This window comes from Danio rerio, chromosome 20 (genome assembly GCF_052040795.2).
Source record: "Danio rerio strain M-AB ecotype USA chromosome 20, GRCz13ab, whole genome shotgun sequence".
Classification (NCBI taxonomy): domain Eukaryota; kingdom Metazoa; phylum Chordata; class Actinopteri; order Cypriniformes; family Danionidae; genus Danio; species Danio rerio.
The window spans coordinates 27301966-27329846 of NC_141040.1; the positions used below are offsets into that span (position 1 = coordinate 27301966).

At 37.0% G+C, this 27881-nt stretch overlaps 1 protein-coding gene and 1 long non-coding RNA gene across 5 annotated transcripts; one reads left to right on the forward strand and one right to left on the reverse strand.

Moving 5' to 3' along the window:
- Positions 1-67: 67 nt before the first annotated feature.
- slain2 (SLAIN family member 2) lies at positions 68-26362 on the reverse strand. 4 transcript variants are annotated; one of them, XM_087297146.1, is made up of 10 exons: positions 25681-26362; positions 21351-21493; positions 10133-10303; positions 8120-8290; positions 7613-7954; positions 7365-7505; positions 4809-4889; positions 3902-3940; positions 1792-1999; positions 68-1710 (listed from the first exon to the last, which is right to left on the reverse strand). In XM_087297146.1, the coding sequence occupies exons 1-10, from the start codon at positions 26139-26141 to the stop codon at positions 1644-1646; spliced, it is 1824 nt and encodes a 607-aa protein (XP_087153272.1). In that variant the 5' UTR covers positions 26142-26362; the 3' UTR covers positions 68-1643.
- On the forward strand, positions 13523-18636 carry LOC147839163 (uncharacterized). The gene is made up of 2 exons (XR_015518395.1): positions 13523-14401; positions 17098-18636. It is a non-coding gene; the product is annotated as an uncharacterized LOC147839163 (long non-coding RNA).
- Positions 26363-27881: the final 1519 nt, after the last annotated feature.

Below are 27881 nucleotides of genomic sequence, written 5' to 3' on the forward strand. Positions count from 1 at the left end.
AAGTCTAAGGTCAAATGCTATAAAATATCTTCTGGCAAAAAAGAAATCATGGACAAATAAGCAACAATGCTTTTTTTCAACTTTTATTTGAAATGATTTAACGCAGGGGAAACCGAGCATCATGTTTGTGGAGATATAAAAGTCTTTACTAAAAAAAAAAAAAAAAACAATCCACAAAATGTTTATGTCATTTATTCATGACCATACTAGGCTCAAGCATCCCACTAACTCTATATCTCAGCACACGGAGGCATCTCACCTTTCAATAAATAAGCCTCTTATCAGCGCACATAGTATTTCGTCATAAATAGCAAGGGCCGTTCATAACATACCTTTGTTACAAAAAAGCAAATATAAATGTTATCAAAGCAATTACAAAAATCAAATAAAACTTGAGCAAGAAATGCAAAGAACCCTGAAGTAAATTAAATTGGCAAATAAAGCAATTGGCACAAACCAAAAAAATAACATTTGTAGCTATCACAGAATTTCATAAATTATAGGCACTCATTTTTAAACAAACTTGCGCAGTCTCAAACGTATGCTAGTGTGCAGCAAGATGTCATTTTCATATGTTCAGGTGGCACTGCCATTCAGTTATCAGTAAACACCTTTTTAATTCTTGGCCTTAAATCAGTTATTTCACTCTGAGAATGACAACAAATTACAGGACCAGGAGTTTTTCGAAATGAATAGTTCATAAGCACTACACTTTACCCACACAACCACATCTTTTTTTTTTTTTTTGGTTCCTTGCCACCTAGACATTATCACCGGGACATCAACCAATGAACAAAGTTTGACAATGCAACAGTTCACCCAATGAAATTTGTCTCAGGCATTTATATTCTATGAATTCCGCAAATTCCATACAGGACATAAAAACACATTTCATGAAATTTGATTTCTCACTGATCCTTGTCTTTTGTGACAGATTCCTTATGAATGAGCAAAAGCTATCTGCAGTCTATCTGAGGACTTAAACTAAAAACATCAGTTCAAAAACTCTGAAATGCATCCATTATTCAGACATTAAAAATGCTTTGGAAATGTAGCTTTGCAGTTGAGGTTTAACAATGACATTCAGAAAAAAAATGCCCAAAAATAAAGATTAGTAAACATACATATTTATATTTATAAAGACCAAATACTGTGTGAATACTCTTTGAAAGAATATCTTAAATAATGATTTCAAATAAATAAGAGGTCACATAGATATGAAAGACATTCGGACAGAATGTAATTGCCTTGTGGATTGTGTGTCAACATACTTTCTCGCTTGAGCCAAAAGTTTAGGTCAATCTGCATGTGCTTACAAGGGATCACCACTAATTTTGTTACAAAAAACTAGTTGCTCTATGTTCTTCTGTGGTGGGTTTTGGGGGATTTGCAAGCAGGATTGTGGATTTGGAGCCGTTTGCGATACAGGTGCGGTTTGGTAGGTGAGGGCGAATCCCATTCTGTTTCTTTGGCATTCGATGGCGTCCAGCCTGCCTTCCACATCTATCCTGCTGGGATGAGAGCTCTGCAATGCCAACTGAAAGAGGACAGAATTATTTGTTTGGAAGAATGAGTCTCTTTTTTGTGGGGGTTAAAGATGTATCTCTATAAAGTGCCGTGTTGAACAGAAAGCCCATTTGTGCTCAGTAGCAGCCCTCTCTCCAGCTCTCATCTCTGATACCACTGTATGTCCTTGGAGCTGGCAGAGACCTGTGAAAAAAAACACACACACTAAGTATTTAGGGGGGGGTCACTATTTGTTTGCATTGAGTTGTGAGAACCTGAGAGTACCTGCGCACAGGCTGGACCAGTTTGCTGCGAGGCACTGGCAAACCTCCCCCAGCATTGGTGGAGGGGCGGGGCAGGCCACTGCGAGTTGGGGCCATAGAGCGGGTGGGTGTGGTTGTGCCTGAACCATGATTAGACACGACCTTCATAGGCTGACGAAGAGCCAATGGTGACGGAGCAGCAGGAGTCCGCAACTTACTGGAAGAGGGCACTGAAAGAAGGAGGAGGAAAAATCAGTTGGAATGACAGACAGAAAAGCGAGTTAAGCCGTGTGCACACTGTACGATTTTGTCCATGGTTTTGATGTCCTAAATCAGTTGAGTATCTTAAAAGATTCTGTAATCCTAGGCCAACATGTGTAGTCTTTGATGGATAGTTTGATATGCCAATTGACTACTTTAATTTATTTTTTGCTCTGAATAAATTGAGGCATATAACCTGATTATGCAGTTAGTGGAACAACAAACCACAATTCGAGCCATGCGCACAATTTTCATTATATTCCAGACAAGCAGTAATCAGTATTAAGAGATTGAACTAAATTGCTATTCACCATTTCAATTCTGTGTGGATGGGGTTTACTTTACAGAACTTTTCATGGATTAATGATGTAAAACTTCAGATGACTCGTATGTGTGAAGGGCTGTGCGATTTATTAAATCGCAATCGCATTTTGAAACGTTGCAGTTAGCTAAATCGAAAGAGGCTGCGATATGAAATATACATGTATTATTTAATTTCCTCCACCCTGAACAGATGCGTGACTGCCGTCTGTGTGTGACTGTCTTACTACCAAACAGAGTGAGCACACTTTTGTTCTGCCCAATCAGAACTGCACAAGTGGGATGATGGCGTCTGCCGCTATAGAAGCATTAACAGACAAATTCATACCGGAGAAAAACAGCATGTCAGTAATATGGGAATTTTTTGGTTTTAAAGTTACAGACAACAAACAAAAACATGTCATTTGTAAGAGCTGTCACAGAATTGTTGCCACAGCACAGCAAATAATCAACTAAAAGTATTGCCATTAACACTCAATCTAGTAGCAAGCAACAGCAAGAGTTGTTCAGAGTTGTTTGCAGCTGTTATACCATATGAAAAAACATCACGAAAGCACCAGGAGACAACTAACGCTATAACTGACTACCATTTACTCTAGAGAAAAAAAATTGTGTTTCATTTCTGAATATTCATAAACAAATTTGAATAAATGTTTAAATTAATATATTTTCAGTTCGTTTTTTTTAACTAACACTATGATAGAAGCTATGATAGAGAATATTGAGCTGAAGCTCGACTACAAAATTAAAATAGCAAATCAAATAAAAAAATAATGATAAATAAATCGCAATAAAATCAAAATTAAACATTTTGCCCAAATCGCACAGCCCTGTGTTTGTCAGTTCATATTAATGTGTCTTGGTAGTTGTACAGTCTGACGTTAGTGGGAATATGTTTATACCGTCTGACATGTAACAGTCGTAAAGGACTATAAACTGTGCAGTGTGTTCCCAGCTTAAAGAAAAAAAATAAATGCAGCAGCTGAAGTGTAAAAAATATTGCAAATATCAAAAATATTACAGATAAAACTTTACAAACTGAATAAAAGAAAGTATTTTTATTCAGTAGTTTATCTTCTATCTGCCTGAGACAAGCCATTCAAAGGACCGCAGTGTTAATGACAATTAATACATTTAAAAAAAGAAATGGATGCAACCCTAAAAACAGAATGCAGTTAGAAATATTGAATTCATAAAGCTAAACAACAAACATCACCACAATTAAATAAATATGCTTTTTTGTAAAAAGCAGAGAACCATTTTCCACATTCACAGAGCATGTTCACTAGCACTGATGATGTTCAACACAAAGCTAATAGAAAAAATTAAATAAAATAAAAAAACACTAAAATAGATGGATTTAAAGAGCCTTGATCAACTACTGTTCACAAACAATTTCCACAAAACTAGTAATACAGATGTCCCCTTTTTGTAAAACCGGGGTAAAAGCACAATCACAGTACAAACACAGCCTACCATTCACGCACACTTGCACGACATAAAATATAACAGCACTGAATAGCTGCATTTACATCAGTGCATATACTCACTGAAATCTGCTTCCTCTCCAAAGCAACACGAGAGAGGAACTGGATAAAAGATGAAAAAGAGAGGGTTGGGTTTGCATCCGCTTCGAAAGCTGTTGAATTGCTCAGGACTTCTTTTCAAAGTATAAGAAAGTCTGATAGACTTTAATGCAATAAAAGTATTTAGCACACCTAAAAACTGCAGCATTTCACCTTGCAAACTACTTGAATATTTGGTTGTTGAAGCTGTTGGATATGAAAATAAAAAGGTATATTTGAACCAAAAGGGGGCAGATCTGCACAAACCTACATCATCACACGCCATAAAATACTGTAAAAGAAAAAGCAGCATTCCCTAATCACAGGTAAACAAACTACTCTTATTAATCAGCCACTCCAAATCCATATACAAAACACACAAATCCATCCCGTACAATTGGCAAAAAAAAACCCTAAAAAACAAATAAAACCTCTAGCTCTTTGTCATGAATGACAATAGACTGAAAGACATAGCCTTTTTTGACCAATACATACTTTAAGTGGCCAAGCAACATGTGGACCGTTTTAATGCATGAATACTAAACTAAATGATAACTAGATTAAACACACAGTATGTGTGTGATTGTATTTTATTACATTTTTTGTAACTGCTTATGATTAATAGAAACACCATAATGCTACAGTATATTCTCCTGTAAAAGAAAATTTGGGGAATTACTCATTTGCTCAATTCTGAACTAATCCAGACAGCGGTTTTCAAGCAGACCTTGATGCGATTTCTCATTTGAGGTCAGCAAACAGCTCCACACCAACCAAACTGAATGTTGGGTCCATAAAGTGTCAAAACACCAAAGAAAACTTCCAGGACTGTCCAGCGTCACGGCTTCAGACAGCTTTAGTTGTCTAAGAAGTGACCTGCTCAGTGTATTACCTCGTAGAGAAGTAGGGCTCTGGAGTCTCTCTTTTGGTTTTGGAGACGAGCGAACGGGTGCAGAGAGCCTGTGGTCTGACTCTGAGATGAGAAACAAGCAGACATTACGTTTTGATTCAGACTAATCTGAGCTCAGCCGTCCACCTCCACCAATAGGTTCTTAACCTCCAACCAGAAAGGATTAAAAATCAGCTTCTTCAAACCACATATGTATCAGGATGCCAAGAGAAAAAAGACAGCCAGCCAGGGTTGGGTTTAATTCAAGGCAGAGCCATTCCATGCATGGCTAAGAGAGAAGACCACCTCTTACCAGCCACCAGAGGGCACCACAGCCAAGAGAAAAGTGAAACCTTGTGCGAAGAACAGGCAGGAGGCAGCACTTATGCAATAGTGAATCCAACTACAATCCAGACAACCAGTATTTCAGCCAAAACCAAAATGTGTGAGGAAGGAAGGCAGAGAGAGAAGGGAAGAGGCAGAACATGCTGGGCAGGAAGGACAGAAACGAAACAATACAGTCTATCTATGTTAATTGGTGAGGGGAGAGAAACTTGTACCCTTTTTAAATGCTTCAAAGGCACAATGTGTGAAACCATTCATCATGTTACTATCCGTGCCACTTCAAAAGATGGTCATTCACCCTAACGCAATGAAGAGGAATGACCCTAGTTTGAGAGACTTGATCACATTAATAGACCAGCAAAGGAGAGAGCACTTATAATATGATATACTACAATGAAATGTTCTTTTTCATGTCTCCATTTTAAAAAGTGGTGAGACCCGCAGGTAATTTTCACCACAGGGCTTGAAACTGCAATAATTTTGGCTTCCTAGAAAACAGGGACACTGTTTTTACAGTGGTTCCTCAAATAGTTTAGCTTTTCTTTGCTCTTCTCATCTGTCTTAAGCATTTCCATCCTCTTATAATTGCCATGCAAACTACATATTGGAAAATGACTGCACTTTGCTAAGAATTGTTCATGCACAGTTCACAATAGAAAATACTCCAAAAAACGTTCTGGAAAGAAACTCTGCAGTAAATTCCAGATGGCGTTTTATTTTGGTCTAGTTTAGGTAGCATAAATGTAGTCCAGGAATTGAATACAATAATTAGCGCAAAAATCAGTAACCACACTGATGTGTCAGGCATCAAGGTATGGTCACAATTACAATTCAGACATTTTAACGGTCAAAATTAGAATATCAAAATATGCAGGATCAGCATTTTCACTTCCCCAAACAGTTTGCATTGGGTTCAAGTTCGAGTAAGTTGCTTGTTTTTAAAAGTTTAATATGTTCAAACAATGGAGACCATGGGCCTGTTGTCCATTGTATAGCACAGTTTTGTCTAAATTTCAATTGAATGCCATCACATTATCTTTGACTTCAAAAAAGAACCAGTTAAAAAGATTTAGTTATTGTAGAAATCAAACTGGTTGAGCTGTAGAATTTGAATGACCATAAACAGGTTTACTTCAAAACATTTTTGTGCCAGCATTATTACCCCAATGCATGCGTGACAGCCATTAATAACTCACAATTAAATTATATTTATTTATTTTAGGGGAATGTAACTGGTTCTGAATAAGGCTGTAACAGCTGTGTTGTAACACAATCACTGTCTATAATGACAACCACAATGATCCCTCAATATTAAAAAAAGAATAAATGCTGACATGCACCAGATCTTGTGTTGACAAAATGTAGTGTTGCAACAGCTGTCTAATTTTGCAGGCATATGCAATTAAGGGCTCAGTGATTAAAGTTATAATTACATTTCAAAGTAAAAAAGAATTCAAAATGATGAACGAGTCATGAAGAGTAATGCTCGTGAAATGAGACGCACACTGATGACATCTGCAGCTGACAAATTCCGACTTTGTTTGGTACAGCCTTGTTAAAGTCAGAACTCAATGCCAGGTCCCAAATTAGAGATTTTTTTATCCAATTTTACTTATATCCCAGCTAAAACAATTCATAAAGTAATAGGAGAGAATATAGGCAAAAATAACATTACCTTTAACCGATCACACTGGTGTGATGGCATATTGTTACTAGAATCTGAAATATTTTATCTATTAAATGCCAAACTTTAATGTTCTTAACAAACCACCATCATCTGAAGGCTTCCTTAAAACATTCAAATTAGCTTTAGAGAGTAATGTACAAGAGCTTTGTTAGAAAATCAGTCAAGCTTTTAAATGAAATGGCAATAAAATGTGATCTAAGAGAGAATGTGAGAAGATCAAAGAGCCTCATCCATCAAGCCAAGACACTGGCAGTGCAGATCAGAGCACAGCGTGAGAATGTGTCAGAAGCACAGCAACCACAACCAAGAAGTTTTCCTTCTCTGACAGTCACAAACAGTCAAATGTTACCATACAGCAAGGTTAATGGACATTTATGACAAATATCACATCACAGAATGTAATGATGTTTACTTCGGTGTAATTTGTTAAGAGATCTACTGTACCATATGTGTGTTAGTTCCATTTACTAACTGTTAAAAGCTCTATGTATTCAGTATATAAGCTGACTGATGTTTAGTACACTCACTGGCAGACTGACTCTGATGTCGGGGTGACCCTCCATTTGGCACTTGCAGATTTGACTCGCAGCTCCGGCTGTTTTTGACTTGCTCTGCAGTCGACCCAGAGCTGGATCGTGTGAGGTTAGGGAGACTCCGCCTCAATTTTTCTGCAGACAGAGAAAAGATGGAGTTGCTCAATTTGAACCAGACAGTACTAAACGTTTATGATATTCTGTAAAATAGTATCCCAATTAAAATGCGGTTGGAAATTGACCTTCATTCTTAATGGCGTTGGTTTGGGTATCGTGGCCCTGTAGAGAGTGTCTGGGCTGTTGAAGGCGGCTGATTATATTTTGGGGAGACCCACGGCTGTACTCTAAAGAGCGAGCGGGTGAGCGGGATCGGGGCGAGTTCCTGGGGGAGACGCGGGGCGAGTGTCGGGGAGAGGGACTGAATCGGTTGACAGGTGTGTGGTAGGAGTGGTGCACGGCCTCTTCATCATCCTCTAGGCTCTGTGCATCCAGCTCCTGGTCACTCAAAGTTCCTCGTCGCAGAGACTGACAAGATGAACCAGAGCTACGGCGTGATGCTGTTGCAGCATATTCTTGCCTTAAACCTAAATGAAGGAAAACATCATGTTTGAGATCAAGTCTTTATCATTTTAGCACATTTTAGAGGAAAGATACTCCAATATATAATACAAAATTAAATTTCTTGGTACAAAGGAAAATAAAATGAGACAACAATGCGAGGAAAGTATTAGTGGAAAGACATCACTCACTCTCTTCCTGCATGCGGGCGAGTATCTGCACGTCTGTGACGTCATTGAGTTTATATGTGGTTGATGAACCGACAGAGTCTTCATCCATCTCTGATGTGCTTAACTCACTGTCCACCGAGGACTGTGGGCTCACTGCCTGTGCATTTCTGTCATTCGATCCACGCTGGTAACCTACACCCATGCGCACACACAACAAATTAATCATATTCAAAAAATGTACAATGTTTCCATGTAGTCATCTATAGGAAGGTCAACAAAATGCTGGATAGCGGTGGTGTGTTATTTTAAGTAATACTGGCTAACAGGGATTAAATACAAGTCTGCTTTTACTCCATAATGCATCACTAGCTATGTTTTAAGAGTTTTTAAATGACATTGAGAACATCTTTTACATAAAAATGAACAATTCTGCATGGTTCCTAATGGATGTTGCTTTTATGACTTTATAGTACAATTTATGAGATTATTAAACCATACACTAAAACATTAATTAAAAGATTGCTAATCTATTTCTAGCATGATGGATACATATTGTTAGCATGTTTAACACCAGATTCTACACAGAATCTAGAATGGTTCTAGATTCTAGAATGGTTGACCTTGTTTACATCAATGGGTCATACAATTTAATGGTTTCAAACATTTCAGATTTTGCTAGCATGTAATGTAATGTGGATTTATATAGAGCATTTATTGTTTATGGCCATAGACCAAAAGCGCTTCACATTCATGTCGCTTCACATTCATCTCCACACCACCACCAGTGTGCAGCATCCATTTGGATGATGTAACGGCAGCCACAGGACAACGGCGCCAGTGCGCTCACCACACACCAGCTATAAGGTGGAGTAGAGAGACAGTGATAGAGCCAATTCGATGGATGGGGATGATTGGGAGGCCATGATCGTAAGGGCTGACTAAGGGGTCCTTGGCCAGGACACCCGTACTCTTTTACAAGAAGTGCCATGGGATTTTTAATGACCACAGAGAATCAGGACCTCGGTTAATGTCTCATCCGAAAGATGGGATCACAAATGTTGCTAACACGTTTCTAGCTTGTTTTACTACAATTAGTGTGTTTTTTTAATACTAGGATGCTAGCTTAAATTAGGTAGACTGCTTCTAAATTAGCATGCTGCTAACATGTCCATGGTTGAGTTCTATGGTTTGCAAATGGGCTATATGCACAGCTAGTTTTTCTGCCAATGATGAACTTCCGGTGAAAGCTTTATGTGACTATTTTCAATTTCATAAGATTTCTTTTACAACATCGATGTCGTAATGTAATTCAGATTTAATCAGTTAAATAGACTTAAGCATTAATTTGGTTGTTAAAGCATAAAAAGAGATGAAAGACCGTTTAAATGCAGGCTAGCAGGTTAGAGCAGAAATTCCATTGAAGATACTGGGGTGAAATTAATTTCCATATTTTAAAGACATGGCATGGAAAAATATAATTGAATGCAGTGCTTCTTGTTTGGTCTGAGACCCACTTTATATTGTATATCAGACACACAATGAAGATCGCTGTTTTTAAAGAAATCAGATGTTAAACGTGGCGATTTTGTATGGGATGACAATAACCGTAAGCTCTGGGGCTGGCTGACTGAATTTAAAAGTCTGTGCGCATAAAGTCCATTATAGCAGACAGCTAGACAGATGGTTGGAATATACTCTACTGGGTAGATGTAGCATTTGTTTGAAATATTTGATGCCTTAAAAAAAGGTCAATAGATCTTTTTATAGTGTTTTATGAAAATATGAAATTTTATCAGTTTGAACCAATATATCAGCCTGTAAGTGTGAGCCAAGTTAGTATTTATAGCTTGAAAACTGTAGAAGAATATACTCTATTTAAATAGGATTTCAGTGTGCTCTCTTTGTCAAGACAACATGAAAAATACATGCAATTTAAAACATATTGATATAGTTTGTTCCTTCTGAAAGGGAAAGTTCACTGAAATGTGGAACAGAATATACTTTTCTTCACTTCTGGAGTACACAATCCTTTACCTGTACTGCCAGGCAGAACGAGCTGCTTGACGATAGGCACTCTAGATGGCGTGGAGGACGGTGAATTGAAGCCACTGCTGTAGGGACTATTTGCTGTGTTTGTGCTGTATGGGCTTCCGTAGCCCACTTGAGGACTGTAGGAGCTGTTATATAGACTTCTCCGCTTGTTTCCTACGAGAAAAACAAAGCATAGTAAGACCACTGAAGAACTTTGCATTTTATGGGATCTCATGTCATCAAGAGAAACCTTCAGAGAACACCAGCTGAGATCATTAGGAAAGATAAATAGGTCAATAATATGACAGACTCCAAAACACAGTTACAGCAGAAGGTCACTTCCCACCCCCCGCCAAGTACACTTACACACACAGATGCCCTTTTAATGCATGCATGTTTATGCAGACATATACAATATGGTTTACAGTGTATTATGCATCTAAGAGTCAAACGAAGCATACAACACAGCCAAGTCTAATACAGAGTCAGTTCATTTCATACAATGCAGCCTATTCAGTAAAAGAATACAAAGACGCATATACACACACTCACAAGAGCCTTAGTCAGTCATTTAGAGGATGACAATGCCGTTAACATGCAGGCAATTCTCTCTCTCACACACACACACACACACACACAATGTAGGCATTGTAGAGCAATACAGCAGCATTAACATGTAGTGGCCTATGATTCAGTCAAAGTCAAATGCTAGTTGAGCTGCAGCAGTGAGAATGTACAGCTATTGAAGCCTTTGACAACACCAGCGGCTAGAGAATCTGAAGTCCATTAGCTGAGTATCAGCCAAGAAAGAGACCATACTGTGTTTCTAAAGAGCAAAGCATGAAATTAGAGTCACTTCAGCTGCACTTCCTTTAGATATAATGTCACATGATCGTTCACTGAATCCAGTTTGAGTGTTTTGTTTGGACTGGTAAATTATATTACCAATGCACCAGATAAAAAATTTAAAAAAATAATTTAAAGAACATGTTATTGTGACAGTATAGTTTAGTATGTGACCTATAATGCACAATTCTAAATCTTGAATTTATTTTATTAACATTTTAATATATGAAGAAATAAAACACAGAGGCCTTTCAACAACATCAGAAATTGAGCAAACTATTTTTAGCTTTTTTACTTTAAAAAAAAAATCTATTATATTTTACTTTAAAAGATCTATCTAAATTCTACATATCTCAAAAAATAAAATGATATGATCAATAAATGACACAGACAGAACACTTTTTAGGGTCTGATCATCAAATAAGAGTTTGAAGGTTTGATTGGTGTGATTCACAACAAATTGAGCAAACTAACATCATTTAGCTGTTAAGGTTTAAAATTAGAGATGCTAATAAAACACCTTTTAACCCTTTAACTGCCTGCTCTATTAAATGGTTGACCATATTTTGACCGTTTTAAATAATGTCATTTAAAGAATGACTGTTTTAAATAATGGTTTACACACACACAGCATCATTGGTTTACAAAAAAAATTAAAAATCCTGTTGCACTCTTACAATTGATTTTGGTTTTATTGTACATGTTAAATAAGAATCTGAAATATTTTGTGGCATACTTTAAAAAAATAAAGATGATTTAGTATACAAATTTTTTTTAATTATGTTTTTAAATAAATTGGTCTTACACTTCATATTTTCAGATTTTTCATGGCATATGTATTAATTCTGGCACTTTTAACATAAACCAACATATCAACCATTTGGTAGAGGTTGATATTTTAGAAACTATGGGATGTGTTAAAAAATGAATTAAGTGTGGTAACTAGTGACATTAGGAGTCAAGAAATGCAATGCATTTTTTTCTTGGTGAGGCAGTTAAAGGGTTAGGAAAAGTCATAACATAAATTTACCCTGTTGCATATTTTGAACAGATAGTAAATATTTTATTTCTTTAGTGTGTGTGTGTGTGTGTGGCGCACTGTTGGACACTCAAGAGGTCATTACCACACATATCTCCAGCCCTCCTACCATTTCCTTCCCTCTTTCCATAGATCCTTTCTATCTCTCACTCTCTAATGACTCTCTCCATCTCTATTTCCATCATCACTCTGTGGATCTTTATTCAGAGACGACAACAACAACAACAAGCTCTTCCCACTCACTTCCTCAGAGATCAAGCACTGAACTGCATTAAGGCCACACTATCAGCCATTCTTACATGCATACATGCACACCACTTGAGTGCTGAGAGATAAAAACAGTCAGAGAAAGTTGAGGATGGTTGGTCTTGAATGAGGGCTGGTGTTTATACCATCTGACCACTGATAGTTATGCATTTGTTTGTGTACGTGTTAAAAAAAGAAGAAGCCAAAAGCGAGGTCTGCCCTCATTCAGCAGGGACTCAGAGGAATGAGAATAGACACAAATAGCCCGGATCAGTGATGCTGAGACTGCTGTAAGCCACTAACACCAGACCATAAGGGCATTAGAATCAAGGACATTTATCATCAAGTGTCAACAAAACACAGCAGAACTACACGCAAACTAGACATACTAGACAAATACAGGCAAACTAGATATTGGGATACTAGGAACAAGGATGTTACAACATATGCACACAAAAGGAGACTAAAATCCATTACCTTAACTGACACAAAGTGTGTCAACATGTTTTTCAGTCTCAATAAACAGACAAAAATAGATGTTCTTTAATCCTAGCCTGAAACAACCTGGTCTTGCTAATCAGACTTTTAAATGAAGTCTTTGTTTTTATGTCCACAAAAAAAAAAAAAAAAATTGTGCAGAATGTAGTCTTTCCATTTCTTTCCAATAGAAACATCATAGGAGCGCAGTGATTTTTTTTTTTTGTGAATTATTTTCATGTGTGACTTGTTTTAATTCTTTGGAAAGTTTGCAGCTAGACTGTAAGCATCCACTAAACTAGGGCTGGGCGATATGGCAAAAATGCAATCTTGATAATAGTTTGCTATATTGAATGATAACGATATACTGTATATTTTGATACGAGTTGTTGATGCTTCCAGATTTAAAAGAGTACCCCAACAAAGACTGAAGCTACAAATATTTGAGGGTCTATTAAACGGCATAACAAATTAGGCCAATAAATTTTCTGTCTGAAAATTCTCTAATATAAACACACTTTAGATTCCCATAATTGCACATTTCTGCTGCAGGATTGGCTCTTAGATCAAAAAGTAAAAAAAGTCCAGAACTTATTGTTATTGACATATTTTATTGTGATTCGATAAAATATCGTTTATCGGCCCAGCCCTACACCAAACCCAGATTTAATGCATACTTAATGTTAGGGCTGGGCAATACAATGAATATTAGTTTACTAATATTAATATTAAAATAATACCATGGTAGACAATATTAAATATATGTAGACAATATTTATTAATATGTTTTACAATTTATTATAACTAGAGTGACTTTGCAGTAAGCAGTCTGCCAGTACTCTGTAACAATAGAAGCACTATCCATATAACAGTAGATTGTGTTCACTGCACATCCATTTTTAAAAATTAGCCTAAAGATAAATAAAAACGGCTTTAATGATGGAGATCTGAACGTTCAAAACAATCCTGTGCTAAACATGCTTATCTGCAAGTTAATGTGATTTAAAAAGTGATTAAAAAAGTTAAGAACTAGCAAAAAGCTCATAAAATGTTCTTGTATTAAATTGTAATAAAATTGTGTGGAATTTGCAACAAAAAGTATGCTTGAGCATTCTGTACGTTTTATGGTTACGTTTTGCAACATCCATGTCCTGATTTTGGTTTGTTTAGATGTCAGTGGTTCATGCAGTCTTCATCCACTTGTTTGCTGACATGGGTTTGTATGGGAGCATTTACACATATTCAAATTCAACCACATCAGACAAGAGTTTGCTTTAAACAGACCAAACCTGCCAAACGTGAACACACACTGAGCGGAAGTTAACAGCTGCGTCATGAATCAAGACCAGTATCAATGTAATGATCACTAACAGACAAAAGAGGCTGATACTGATCATTTGGAAAGAGAAAAATTATCTAAGAAACCTACATGGAACAGAACCTGCCAGTCTTTTACATCTTCTAAGATGTCATGTAGCCATTTATATGGCCAAAGCAAATTACATTCCAGTCCATCAGATGGTTTGGCTCATCCACGCTCTTTCCAGCACCACTAAACCACTATGAGTCAACTAATACTGGCTTTTTTTGTGTCTCTCAGACAGAAAAGGACAGAAAAAAAAAGGAAAAGGGGAAATGAGGACAGCTAATCTATCATAACTCTGGTGACTACATCCATACACTACAAAAACACAAGCTAAAACCCCACAGATAATTCTGCCTCTGAAAAGATGTTTAACTAACGTTGCTTTATATCACAGCCTGGACTAAACAGGCTAATAAGACAGCATGACTCGGTATTACAGGATAAGAAACCCGGACTTTAATGTCTAATGACTGTCTGTCAAGCAAATCCTGTTCAGCTTAATGTACAGTCCATATGAAATGTCCATTAGCCTGCATGTATGTTTCTAAGGGAAGGGGAGCAGAAAAGAGACAGACAATATGTGCAAGAGAGTCCACTAATAATAAAAGGTCAGAGTAATGTGGTCTGTTTAAAGACAAACAGATAATAAGAAAAGAGCTTATGGCACTAACAGCAGCATGATGAGCCATAGATGACAAGGAAGAGACAAAAGAGGACAAATTAAGAGAAAAACGAAATAACTTGAATGTTGTTAAAAGTGTTAAGAATCAGTGAAACTCGTCAGATCTGTAGAGAAAAAGGAGTGATGACATAATATAAAAAAAACACACAAAGGGAAAGATATCAACAGGGAAACAGAGTGTACTCCAAACAGGATTGCAATAGCGGATTGGATTGCAAGGGGCAAGTTGAGGTTGCAGCTAAAGAAAAGGCAGAGTGAGAGAGAGAGAGAGAGAGAGAGAGAGAGAGAGAAATGAATGTTCTTGGCTCAGAGAAAAGTGCATCTTGACTCTACACAGTCATAAAATGATTGTAAAGAATACTGAACTTGCTGAATCACTGAATAACAATCAGGCATGGGCTGGTGTAAGATTCTGATGGTATGATAACCTTGGATAAAAATATCACGGTTTCACGGTATCGTGATTACTGCTCTAAAATATGTTCTTTTTTTAAATGTCGGGGTAAAAAACTAAAATTATTTCCCCCATTAAATGCAATATATTTTATTTTTATCAACATTTAAAATATTTTGAAATAATAAACATGTCAGGCTAAATAATTAACATTTAAATTAAAATTAAATTAATAAAAAAACAACACTGATTTATTTACATCTTTGGAGATTTTTCTTTTCTTTGGATATATAGTAAAGCCACTGCACTGTTTAGCTCTATGCTTGGATGTTGGTTTAGACGCAATTTGTTTTTCAGATGTTTTCTAAATCTCATAGCGTTTAATGTGGAGATACTGTTGTTGCCCTAAACTTTTTTTTGTAAAAGGCGTAAAAACGCACAAAAAAAAATTAAATACACCATGGGAATCGTATAACAGGAAATGTTGGCGGTCTTTGACTTTTCCAAAGCACTGTAGACCTTGAAACCAGTTATCATATCATGCCTAATAACAATATTCAAGGGGAATATAGAACTTTCGATTTACACAGTACATTTATTTACTGTACAAAAAGGCACACATTTAGAGGTACAAATGATGGAAAAAATATCTTGAATACATTAGATAAGCTTTAGCTTGTCTAGTGTCAAACAATTAAATAACAATATAAATCACTTTTACAATTTGAAAAGACATCCTGTTCTTTTAACAAATGATTATATAATGAATTGTTTTAGTGGTACGTTGATTGCTTTTGTTCAATCAGTATTAGTCAAGCTCAAGCTTCAACCCCTTTGACAAAGTAATGAATGAAAAACAGCCAAACATAATGTTATTTAGGCGACAGGTGGCTCAGTGGTTAACACTTTTGCCTCATTGCAAAAAGGTCACTGGTTCAAGCCCTGGCTGGGTCAATTGGAATTTTTGTGTAGAGTTTGGGTGTTCTCCCCGTGTTCGCGTGGGATTCCTCTGGGTGCTCCGCTTTCCCCCAACAGTCCAAAAACATGCGATATATGGGAGTTGTATAAACTAAATTGGCCGCAGTGTATGAGTGTGAATGAGTGTGTTCGGATGTTTCCCAGTACTGGGTTGCAGCTGGAAGGGCATCCACTGTGTAAAACATATGCTGAATAAGTAGGCTGTTAATTCCGCTGTGGTGACCCCTGATGATTAAAGTGACCAAGCTGAAGGAAAATAAATGAATGAATAACGTTATTTATTCATGGGGAAAACAAGATCATAACGTTTAGCCCCAGACAGCAGTGAGTCCCACTAAATGAGGATAAACTAGTATTTTTTGTTTACATTTTACAATATTTACCAGATACTACGGTTTCAGGGCCAAATTGAAATAACATTTATATATACTTGTTCTGTGATGTGATATCTAATGGAGAATGTAACATCTGCAATGGTTTTTCTTCTTCTACTTCTTCAAAAAAAACAAACACTGGTCTTTTTGGGTCAGTGGAACATGTGATTAAATAACTCGCACTCTTTCTATCAAATCTCAGCATCTCATGTCATCCTCTTGTCCAGCAAGTTTAGTAACCATGGTTATGGCCACAACCTTATGGAAGTGTTTGCATTTCTGAGGGAAGTGTAAAGCCGTGGAATGAGTTACCATGGTTAGACAAACAGCAGACATACCATAATAAAGCAGACACTTGAAATTAAACAGCACAAAAAAACTTGTTATGACCAAACTGCTTATATACAGCTTCTGAAGTTTATAGCAGGAGTGTCCAAGCTTAGTTTCAAAATGTGATGATTTGTTTGGCGCTTCTACTGCTTTTTAAGAGTGCCGAGTTAGACTGTTCAACCGTCATTAATGTGTGCAAACATGTCTGTCTCTGTTTTCCTTTCTCACATACACAGATGCACTTCACAGTGGTAATCGGTTCTGAAAAGGGCAGGAGAAAGGGATAAAAGGGAAAAAACAAGCAATAAGAGGCTGAAAGGTGTGTCGAACAGGATAGAGATTTGACATGCATCCCACACATCTGCACTGGCGCACTTTCCTGTCTTGGCAATGGCTCTAGGGAATTAACAACGCCTCAGGTAACCTGGAAACCACAATACACACCTTACACTCTCAGCATGGGCTGTGTGCCTGCTTACACCGACTGACAGACTGAATGAGATTTCTTTTATTGAGAGGGTTTTGATAAATGAATAAAGCAATTCAATTCTATTATCATCTGTGCCTGCTGCTAGTTGATTGTAGGCTAAATAATAAGTCTGTGAATTATTTATTTTTACTCCATTTTAATAGAAATAATTGTGTGACCTGCATATTAATCTGTTATATATGCTAATATGTACAAAAAACAATAATGATTTCTGAAAGATCAAACCTGTACACTACCTGGCAAAAGTCCTGTTGCCTATCCGAGTTTTAGGAACAAATAATATCTTGACTTTTAGTTGATCACTTGCTATCAGAAGTGGCTTAAATGAAAGGCAAAGGCCTCTAGATTATGGTTATTTTACCAAAATAAAATATGATCATGCCTTGATTTTTAATGATTTAATTAGGACAGTAAGGTCTGACTTTGCTTAGACAAAAGTCTTGTCACTTAACAGAAATAATGTCCAGTACAGAATATAAAGTCATGGTGCAGTAGAAAAAAAATTTATATTGTGTATGACTCCCATGAGTTTGGACGACTGCATCCATACATCTTTGCAATGACTAAAGTAAATTATTAATAAAGTCATCTAGAATGACAAAGAAAGTGTTCTTGCAGGACTCCCAGAGCTCATCAAGATTCTTTAGACTCATCTTCAATGCCTTAATCTTACCCCATACATGCTCAATAATGTTCATGTCTGGTGACTGGGCTGGCCAATCCTGCAGCTCCTTGGCCTTCTTCGCTTTTAGAAACTTTGATATGGTGGCTGAGGTATGAGAAGGAACGCTATCCTGCTGAAGAATTTGCCCTTACCTAAGGTTTGTAATGTAATAGGCAGCACAAATGTCCTGACACCTCAGGTTGTTGATATTGCCATCCACTTTGCAGATCTTTCGCACACCCCCATACTAATTGTAACCCCAAACCATGATTCGACCTTTACCAAACTTGGCGGTTTTCTATGTGAATCTTGGGTCCATGCAGTTTTTAATAGGTCTTTGTGCAGTATATGTGATGATTGGGATGCAGTTCAACAGATGAATTATTAGAAAAATATCTTCTAGCTTCTGCCACTTTTACAAATGATCAAGTTATCATTTGTTGCTCTTACAACTGGGAATTATTGACAAGACTTTTGTCATGTAGTGTAGTTTATGGAGCTTTGTGGCACCTGTACCACTGCAAACCCATGTTATGATTTGATCAATAGGATGTTCAATAGAACACTATTTATTTTGATTCTGATTGAATCGATTCTTTACCAATAAAAATCTCACTTTTATCACTTGCAATCATTTTAATTGGTCCTTGTTTAGCAAAAATATCTTTGAAACACCTTACTCATCCTCTTACCATAAATAGTAGCATATTATAATTAATAATTAGATGAGAAAAATTTGATCTGGAAAATGTGAGATGCAAACATTCAAAGGGTGACAACCTGTTGCCTTCTCTATGATGACATTATGATGAGTGCATTTAAAACAATGACATCATACTGACTTGCACAATGGCGAGTGATTCACACCTGGCCAGCATCCAAATGTAATCAAATGCAGCCACTGCAGATTAGATCTTTTTAATGGAAAACTCTGATCTGTGAACTGGGATCTCTCTGGAACGATTCCCATGTCAGTCAAGGTGATGGTAGAAGACGAGCCAGGAATGATATATGAGAATCACTCAAGACCTTTTGCTCTTTGTCTCTGCACTTTCTTTATTGAAGTGATACAATAAAAGAAAAGTATAAGAGTATATAAAAGAGTGATGTCACTGTTGTGTAGTAGTTGCTTTAAAAGTCTGTCACATGTCAGTATGAGCATGATCAGTGCCCTTCTATACAAGCTGCTTAATTTAAGACATGTCACATGGGCATACCTGACTAAAAACAGCAGTGGCCTTCGTGACGATAAATAAGACTGTAGTGAAACCTGTCATAACTCTTCGCTACCTATAATTAGAGGAAAGATGGACGGATAGCACAGAGAAACTGCCAAACGTACAGATTCTCTCTAGAAAAAGGATTCATCCAGTGAACTGCCAGGCCACATGTTGAAAACACATACACACATGGTGACAGCCTGATCACAGTGAGGAAGTCAGGATGGGAGAGAAACAGGGCCAGAAATGGAGATCAGTAAATGGATAGAGAGCAAGAGAGATAGAGAGAACTGAGATTGAAAAAAAGAGGAAGAAATAGGTTTGGATGAACTCAACACAATAGTAGAATAAAACAGACATTAGAGAAATTAGATATACAACCATAATGAACATATATTTGTTGAAAAACTGACACCTGCAGACAACAGCTGAATTACCTCCCAATGACAACCACATTTACATAAAATCAATGCAGTCTTTGTATGGAACTAAACTGAACAACTTTGTGTTAATGCCATGTTTTAATATGCATGCTATAATGTGCAGCACACTGTAAATGTTAATCTACTCAGTACGTTGCAAAAAAAAATAAAAATCCATCTAGAATTATTGTTGCCAGATTTTGCATAAAATAAAAAGAAAGAAAGAAAGAAATCCATAAAAATTAAACACAAATGTTTTATCTTCTAATTGTATAAGCCACTGTAAAGACGAATAGCATGTAAAAGCTTTTGATGATGTTTATTGCAGCATAGCAGTCACAAAGGACATGCAAGTACCTAAAACCCCAAAGCATCTTAGGGCGCACTTACACTAGGTACAGTTGCCTTAAACTGTGCCTAAGAGCGATTGTCCCCCCTTCCCTAACAGCCAACACTCACATTGCATTTTTACCTTCAGAGCCAGAGCGATGATGCTTATGTCATCGATGATGCGACTGTTCATTTGGTCGAACAGATCCACAACCTTTGATGCTCATAAATGTTCATAAAGTCACCAGGTATTAGGAGGTTTGCTGAAGATGCAGCTGACATGCAGCAAGGGGTTTGCATCTTTAATATGAAAGTTTGCGTCAAGAATAATTAACAAATCCATAAGAAAGTCCTTTAATAGTGTTGTCGCATCTTCTGTTTCAACCGAACTGCACTCTGTTGCACCTCTTCCAACCGAGCCAGGATTAGCCAACTGAACCACACCAATTTGGAGCGTTTACACTTGTTAAACAAACCAGAAAAGGCGTCTAAGCACAGTTCAGATAGCCTAGTGCGAGTGCGCCTTTAAACTCAAACTGTTTAAACCATTCCAGTTTACTACCCTTAATGCAAGATACTCCTGCTAACATACAGCTGTGTTGTGTATGGTAATACATTTCAGATAGCCCAGTGTCCTTCACCCGTTCCCATCCTACAGTTAAACTGAACACATGATAATGATGGCCCATCGAAAAGATGTTTCCAAACTATGAATAAAATAATATCAGCCTGGTGAAACCGTTTACATATTACTGAGATCAGGGTGAATCGTCTCTGTGATCATTAAATGCTTTGGTGGATAAGCAAGTCTAAACACATGTTTAGGAGTAGAGTCAGGGCAGTCTGTACACCATATATCATACTTTACATACTCCATAAACTGGATTGATTTAGTCCAAAGATGCTTCAATGAACGGACATGATAACACTTCAATAAACATGCTCTGCAAAGCAGTCTTCAAAGCAAAACAAAACAAAACATGGTGTCTGTTGACTTCCTCAAAATCGAAGACCATAACAAATCTTAGTTTGCTGCTAATATAGTTTCTCACATGCACAAAATTACAAAACATTGCTATGCTTGCACAGGTTGTGTCTTGTTCCATACCTACACTAAACAAAATGTAGAGGATACAGTCGCATATTTAAATGTTAAGCTGTAAATAATGTGGCCATACAATATGCAGCATAAATTACTTCAATTCATTTTCTATTTCTGATGATCAAGCTGGCGAATGTTAAGGCTAGTATAAATCAGAATTTCTGAGTCAAAATAACTCTTAGGTATAGTGAGAGGATAACCCATTAATATGATACAACATCAGAAGATAATACATGCCATGAATAAAATGATGTGTGATACCTGACATGGTGAGGTCGAGTCTGTGCAAGAGAGAGCGTTTGGCAGACTCCATATCAGGACTGGGGTTATCCAGAGCCTGTCTGCACCACACGATGGGACTCAAGGTTTTCTGTAGAGGACTGTTCAATTTCGCCTCATACAACCTGCAGAAACACAAGCCAGAGGTCAGTCACATGGATTAACTCTTGACACATTTAAGTTTTTGAGGTGCCTCAGTTAAAAGTGGCCTATTCAGCAAACATATGCTTTCCCCTTTAAATTAAAACAGGCCTACTGGCAAATAACCCATTAAAGGTTTGTGTAATCCTCAGGGTAAGGTGTAAACTGCACTGTATGATTGCAGGCAGCTCTGCTTAGTCACTGAGACCTGAATTATTTGGGCCACATGAAAGCCTTGAGCAGAGCTTTCAGGTCAGCTGATCAGAAGCTTGTTTACTATCTGCTAAACACAGGGCAGTATCATCAGAACAGATCATCTCATAATATGACAGCTGTAGTGGAGAAAACATTTGTTGTTGATTTGCATAAATGAACTTTACATTTAGATGTGGGTATTGTAACTTCTAAAACAAAGTTCTCACCAAAGTAAATCATTTTATCATTTTAAAAAGTTATATTTAGTCAAGCCAAGAGGGTTCTAAGTTAGCAATGTTTAGAAGAGAATCTGAAATGTGAAAGACAGGAAAAGAAAACAACAGCACTGCAGGAGTCTTGTTTTTGCTGGTCTTAGATTGAGGCAGCTGTTGCTCAGCATCACCTGACAGCAACATGTGCTACCAAAAGTTTTTGTTACATACACAAAAATTGTGTCCTAATGTCATTGAAGTCTTAAGCCCTATTTTAATGGCTGGAGGATGACATGTTGCATATCTGGTTACTTGCTAGCTGCTTGATAACTAAATTAATCGAGAGACTACATTAAATGTTACAGACATTGTTACAGACCAAAAATGTAACAATGTGCAGCAAAATGTGAAATTAAACTGGTCTCATTTGTGAATGCACTTCCCATTAAAACAATTCAACTAGGATGTGGCTGCTACTTTATAACTCGATAATAAAGTGATATAATCAAAATATAGTGGTAATGAATTTGTTGTAGCTATACTTTGATTTTATTTCTAAAAATATATATATATATATATATATATATATATATATATATATATATATATATATATATATATATATATATATATATATATATATATATATATATATAGAAGTTCATAAGAACAAATCTTGATTTGGATTTAAAGAATTGCATTTAGCTGCACTGTTTTCTTAGTCCTTCCTCATGTCAATTCTGCAAATGTATTTAATTTTTTTGCAATATTAGATGGAAAGATTAGAAAAAGATTTAAGAATCTCTCATTTCCCATAATCTCTCTTTAACATTTTTGTAGAAACTATATTTGGATAAAATTAAAAGTAAATACAGTTAAAGTTATTACAATGTACATTTAGTACTGTTACTTTTTCAATATAGATAACAATTTGATTAATTCTTTGTAAAAAACTAACAGATAAAGACTATTGAATAACAGTGTAAGAATATTGCGTAGGTTGGAGTCAAATTTTAACACTACTCATCCTGCAGCACATCCTCTAATCAATGACAGATTTAATGCTGTTTGTCAAATAAACTGACATAAACCATTTTGATCAGTCAGAAAGGAGTAAGGAGGAATGGCACACAACCAAGTGGAGTATTTAGCAGGATTGATGCTGGTGAAAGAATCTGGCAGTCAGAATTGAGTGCATTTCTCCTGAGATAAACTTTTAGTATATGTGCAATGCAATGCTCACATCATCCTAACAGAGCAGATCTGACTTTGAGAACTGTGCACATACTCCTGCTCTTTCATTGATTCAACAATTACAAATTCATTATCTTCTTATCTGGTCAAGAGATTTGCTAACAGCGTGACTTGGAAATCATTAGTGACCTCAAACACCTTTAAATCTACAATACAACAAGCAAAGAAAAGATAATCTCATCCTTTATTTGCCATGACTAAAAAGATTAAATCAATGCTGTATCCTCTTTGCTGTAATCAAGCTGTTTGACAAGTACATTTCTGTTTTACCAACTCTTGGTAGTGATCAAGTGTTAGCTCTGTTAGATCACTGATCTGTTGGACTCCAGCTGTTGCAGGGATTTCCCAGCATTTTGCTGCCACTGCAAGATATACAACTAAACCGGATCAAGTGTCCGGATTACAGCATTCTGAGTCTGTGAAAACTGACCTAAACCACAGAAAATCTCAGACACAGATTATAGCCAACACAAACAATGGATTACACTGATATATCACTCCACAAAAGATCAAAAAATGATAAAAGGCGGCTGTCTACTGGGACTGCAGGAGCCAAAGAGGATATATATATATATATATATATTAAATAAAGAGAAATACATTTTCTTAAAAGTTAGGAGTCAGGATTGATTGAAAAATAATAATTGATTGACTGCCAAGTAATTTTCCATATCAGCACATTATAATGTTTTTTTTTTGACAGATAATGAGACACTTAAGACTAGAGTCAATCCTGCTGAATAAGCTGTCATAACAAGATGAAATAGAAGTAAATAAAGATTTACAACAGTCTGCATTGATTTTATCTAGTTGGTATTTTAAATGGGACACAACACTTTGGCTGCACATGAGTCAAATCGCAAGTTATTTCATTTAATATTATTTTTATATTTTAAATAATTAGCTTATGCTGACAAATAAGTAAAAGTTGGTTTGAAAAGTTTAAAGTCTTAAAAATGAATCCTCTTATGAATTATGCCTGAAAAACTTTATATTTGAGCTCACAAATTAGAACTGAAGCACATCGATGGGTGACACCATTTATTTTGCCACACTCATTTACTTATAATTATTTAGTTCTTTCTTATTCATTCCAGCATTCTAACAGAATTTGGACTTTAAACAGAGATCCATCTGCAGTTTAAAGATTTTATTCTTCTACTTTTACTTGTTTTGTTAGAACTAGCAGACATACCTGTGGACAGCTGTTTCACACTGTTTGTTCTGTGCATCTTTGCTTGAGCACTGTATGCATACATTTACATTAGTAGTGCTATTTATCAATTGCATAACCTGCATGTAGATTGAGGAAAAAAGTTTTTCCGATTTGTTTTTTTTTTTTATGTAAATCTTTGTAATTATTTCTCAAAAAATCGTTTTGTTGACAAATTTTCCTTCAGTATAATTTATTGTTTTTTTTTTGCTAAAACTGTGGTCGTTAGGGATTTATATTATGCAAAAAAAGTCTAAGAGTACTTTAAGAGGTAATGAAAAACAAAGACAAAAAATAAAAATAAACCAATTATATTTATACCAGTTGTTTGTGATGGTAGACTGAGGTCTTTTTGCATTAAATGGTCAGTCTGTGCAAAAAGTACATTATTGACAATATTATTATTTAATCCACAGCCTCTGCAAACAGTTCACCAAGTGGGCTTTTCCACATGCAATCTCACAAAGGGAACATCATTTGAGGTTAATAATATTGTAAATAATGTTCAGTTTCTTTCACAGACTGATCATTTCGCTTCATGACTTTAGGAGACAAGGAGTATTCATTTAATCTTGCCTTTATACATTTTTTTGTACTCTATATCCTAGAAAATAAGATTTTATGATTTAAATGACTTCTTTAATGTCCTACTGAAGAAAAACAAGTCATCTACATCTCAGTTTGTAATTTTGTGTGAATTATCCCATTAAATGAGCCATAAACAGTGTTGATCAAGCGGAAAGCTATGTACATCTTTTATGTACAATCATAGTCTGCTCCAGCATATCCGAGGCTTGAGCAGAAAGTAAATCTAGATGCAAATGCATCATGTGTGTGTGTGTGATTGTAATGACATCATTGAAGCATGACACCATGGCTGTCATTAGGAAGATGTACGAAGCACATCTTGCTTCTAAAATAACCTGAAGGACATATAAAAAAAGAACAACACGTCAGAAGCAACTGCAAGAAAGGCCGTGGTACGAGCTGAATACATGCAGTCAGCAAACTGTTGCTCCCAAATGCTCAGACACCAGGCACTAATCATCAGATGACAGTCGTACTGCAGTGAATGCACTGAATAAAGCAACCCCAGCCCTTAGTCAGAGACAGGAGAGCAACAATGTATCAAGCGCATTCCACCAAACACGCGTCATTCTCTGTGTCGTCTGCACGCACACAACACACACACGCAGCTGCGCGCACCTGTCAAACACATGAACAGTGTGTGTGCGTGTCTGGGAGAGGTGATTTTCCTGTGATCGGGGTTAACACCTTGCACTGACAGTTTACTCACCAGCTGTCCTCCTCTTCGTACAGGCAATCCATGTCCTCCAAATCGAGGACCTCCACCTCGTCCAGCACTGAAGTTTCTCCGTCCTCGATATAATCCAGGGAATCGTTGTAATAAGACGCGAAACTCGTGTTCGAGGTGGTAAATGAACCGCTGTCACTATCATAATCTCCGTAATTGCTGCCGTGATATGATCGTCTGGGGCTCAGCCTGGAGTTCTTCAAAGCCTCATCGAAACCCCTCGATCCGCCGAACCCCACCCCTGTGAACCCGGCGAGTGCCGCTGCCGCTCCCGGGGAGTCAAACCCGGCGCTCACCGGTCTGGTGTTCCCGCCAGGGGAGGAAGAGGACAGTAAACTGGATCTGCTCCGGAGCTGCTCGTTCTGCTGCTCGAGTTTCTTTACTAAGTCTTGGAGCTTCCGCACCTCCAAGTCCGCGTTTATGTTTGAGTTGATATCCTCCATGGCAGAAGCAAAGGTCTGTCCGCGCGCGGGTTGTGTCCGTTAGGTTTGATCAACTACCGCCAAAGTCAGTAAGTTCGCGAGCCTCTGTCGCAGGGCCGTTAAGTGAAGCACTGTCAACGCCGCGGCTCGAAAGTAACTAATCGTATCGTCGTCATCTTCTCGTCGCACTCGTACACACGGTAAGCTCCGGCGCCATCTTTACTGTCCGCCAGTCGCTAACTGGGAAATCTTTGAGAAGCTAGAAGTGAAACGTCATCACGTGTCTCAGCGGGGACGAGCACGTTTTGGGAGCGACCCTTCCCTGAAGCAGGCACGCGCATTTTACCTCTGACACACACTCGAGCTGTTTTTCACTGTGTTGGAGAGTTTTTGCGGGATTTCCTACTTCTGTATGGTTGTTAATCATAACAAAAAGGTCTAAAATAATTTAATTTAGACATCTTTTTTCAGGTCACATGGGCGACGCAGTGGTGCAGTAGGTAGTGCTGTCGCCTCACAGCAAGAAGGTCGCTGGTTCGTACCGTGTTGGCGTTTCTGTGTGGAGTTTGCGTGTTCCCCTTGCGTTCGCGTGGGGTCCCCCGGGTGCTCTGGTTTCCCCCGCAGTCCAATTCACAGTGAATTGTGTTAGGCTAAATTGTCCGTAGTGTATGAGTGTGTATGAACGAGTGTGTTGATGTTTCCAAGAGGGTTGCGGCTGGAAGGGCATCAAAAATGTAAAATCAAAAGGGCGTAAAATGTGCTGGATAAATTGGTGGTTCATTCCACTGTGGCGACCCCGGATTAATAAAGGGACTAAGCCGACAAGAAAACGAATGAATGAATGTTCAGGTCACCCTCTGGTTAAGTTGATCTGTCCTAAACTCATAGCTATGTCCGCATGGCAGTCAAAACAGCCTGAATCAATGTCAAATATGCCTAGACTCATTGCACTATATTAAACGTTGTTTTGGTTTAATTTGGCTTTTAGAATTTGCAACTTTATGGTACTAAATAAAACTGTATTAAACTATGATGATCATACGTTGACCGTGTTTGACTATACCTGAAAATTAAATGTCACTTTCCAAACGGTCATACATCTTGAATATAAAAGTGAAAGTAAAAAAAAAACTTACTCAGTTTGTTAATGTTATTAAAAATGTGCAAAATAAATTCTGAAATATTTTTCCAAAAGTTTTTTACAAACAATTTGAGCTTTCACTATTGATTCTACAAGTAAGACATTTCCTATTTGTTTCCAATGTTGTCATTTTAACCACAATTAACATGCGACTATTATTTTCAAGATCATGTGACCTTTTTAATCCTGCCCATTTTATTTAAAATTTTTATTTTTGCATGTTCACATGGGAAGTACCAAACCCTTTACCATGTGTTTTCTTTCAGATTAGAATAAAAACAAACATTTTTTCCATAAAAAATGACCAAACAGCACCATAGTTAAAACATTCCTTGTTCAATTCATCTAGCTGAGCTAACAAACCACTCAAATAATAATTTTAATTTTAATAACAATCAGCACCATTTCCATATTTCTTCACAGCTCTTCAATAAAACACAACATGACTGACACCAACTAGAGCATTTCAGGATTAATAATATTCTATAGTGGCAACTCTGCATTAGAATGTTAAAATAATTGATCAGTCCTACTCAATCCTTCAAGTTCATGTTTGAAATGAAGTTCAGAAAGACTTGAGATGTTTATATTATACTAGAGCAAAGAATTTCAACCTTTGC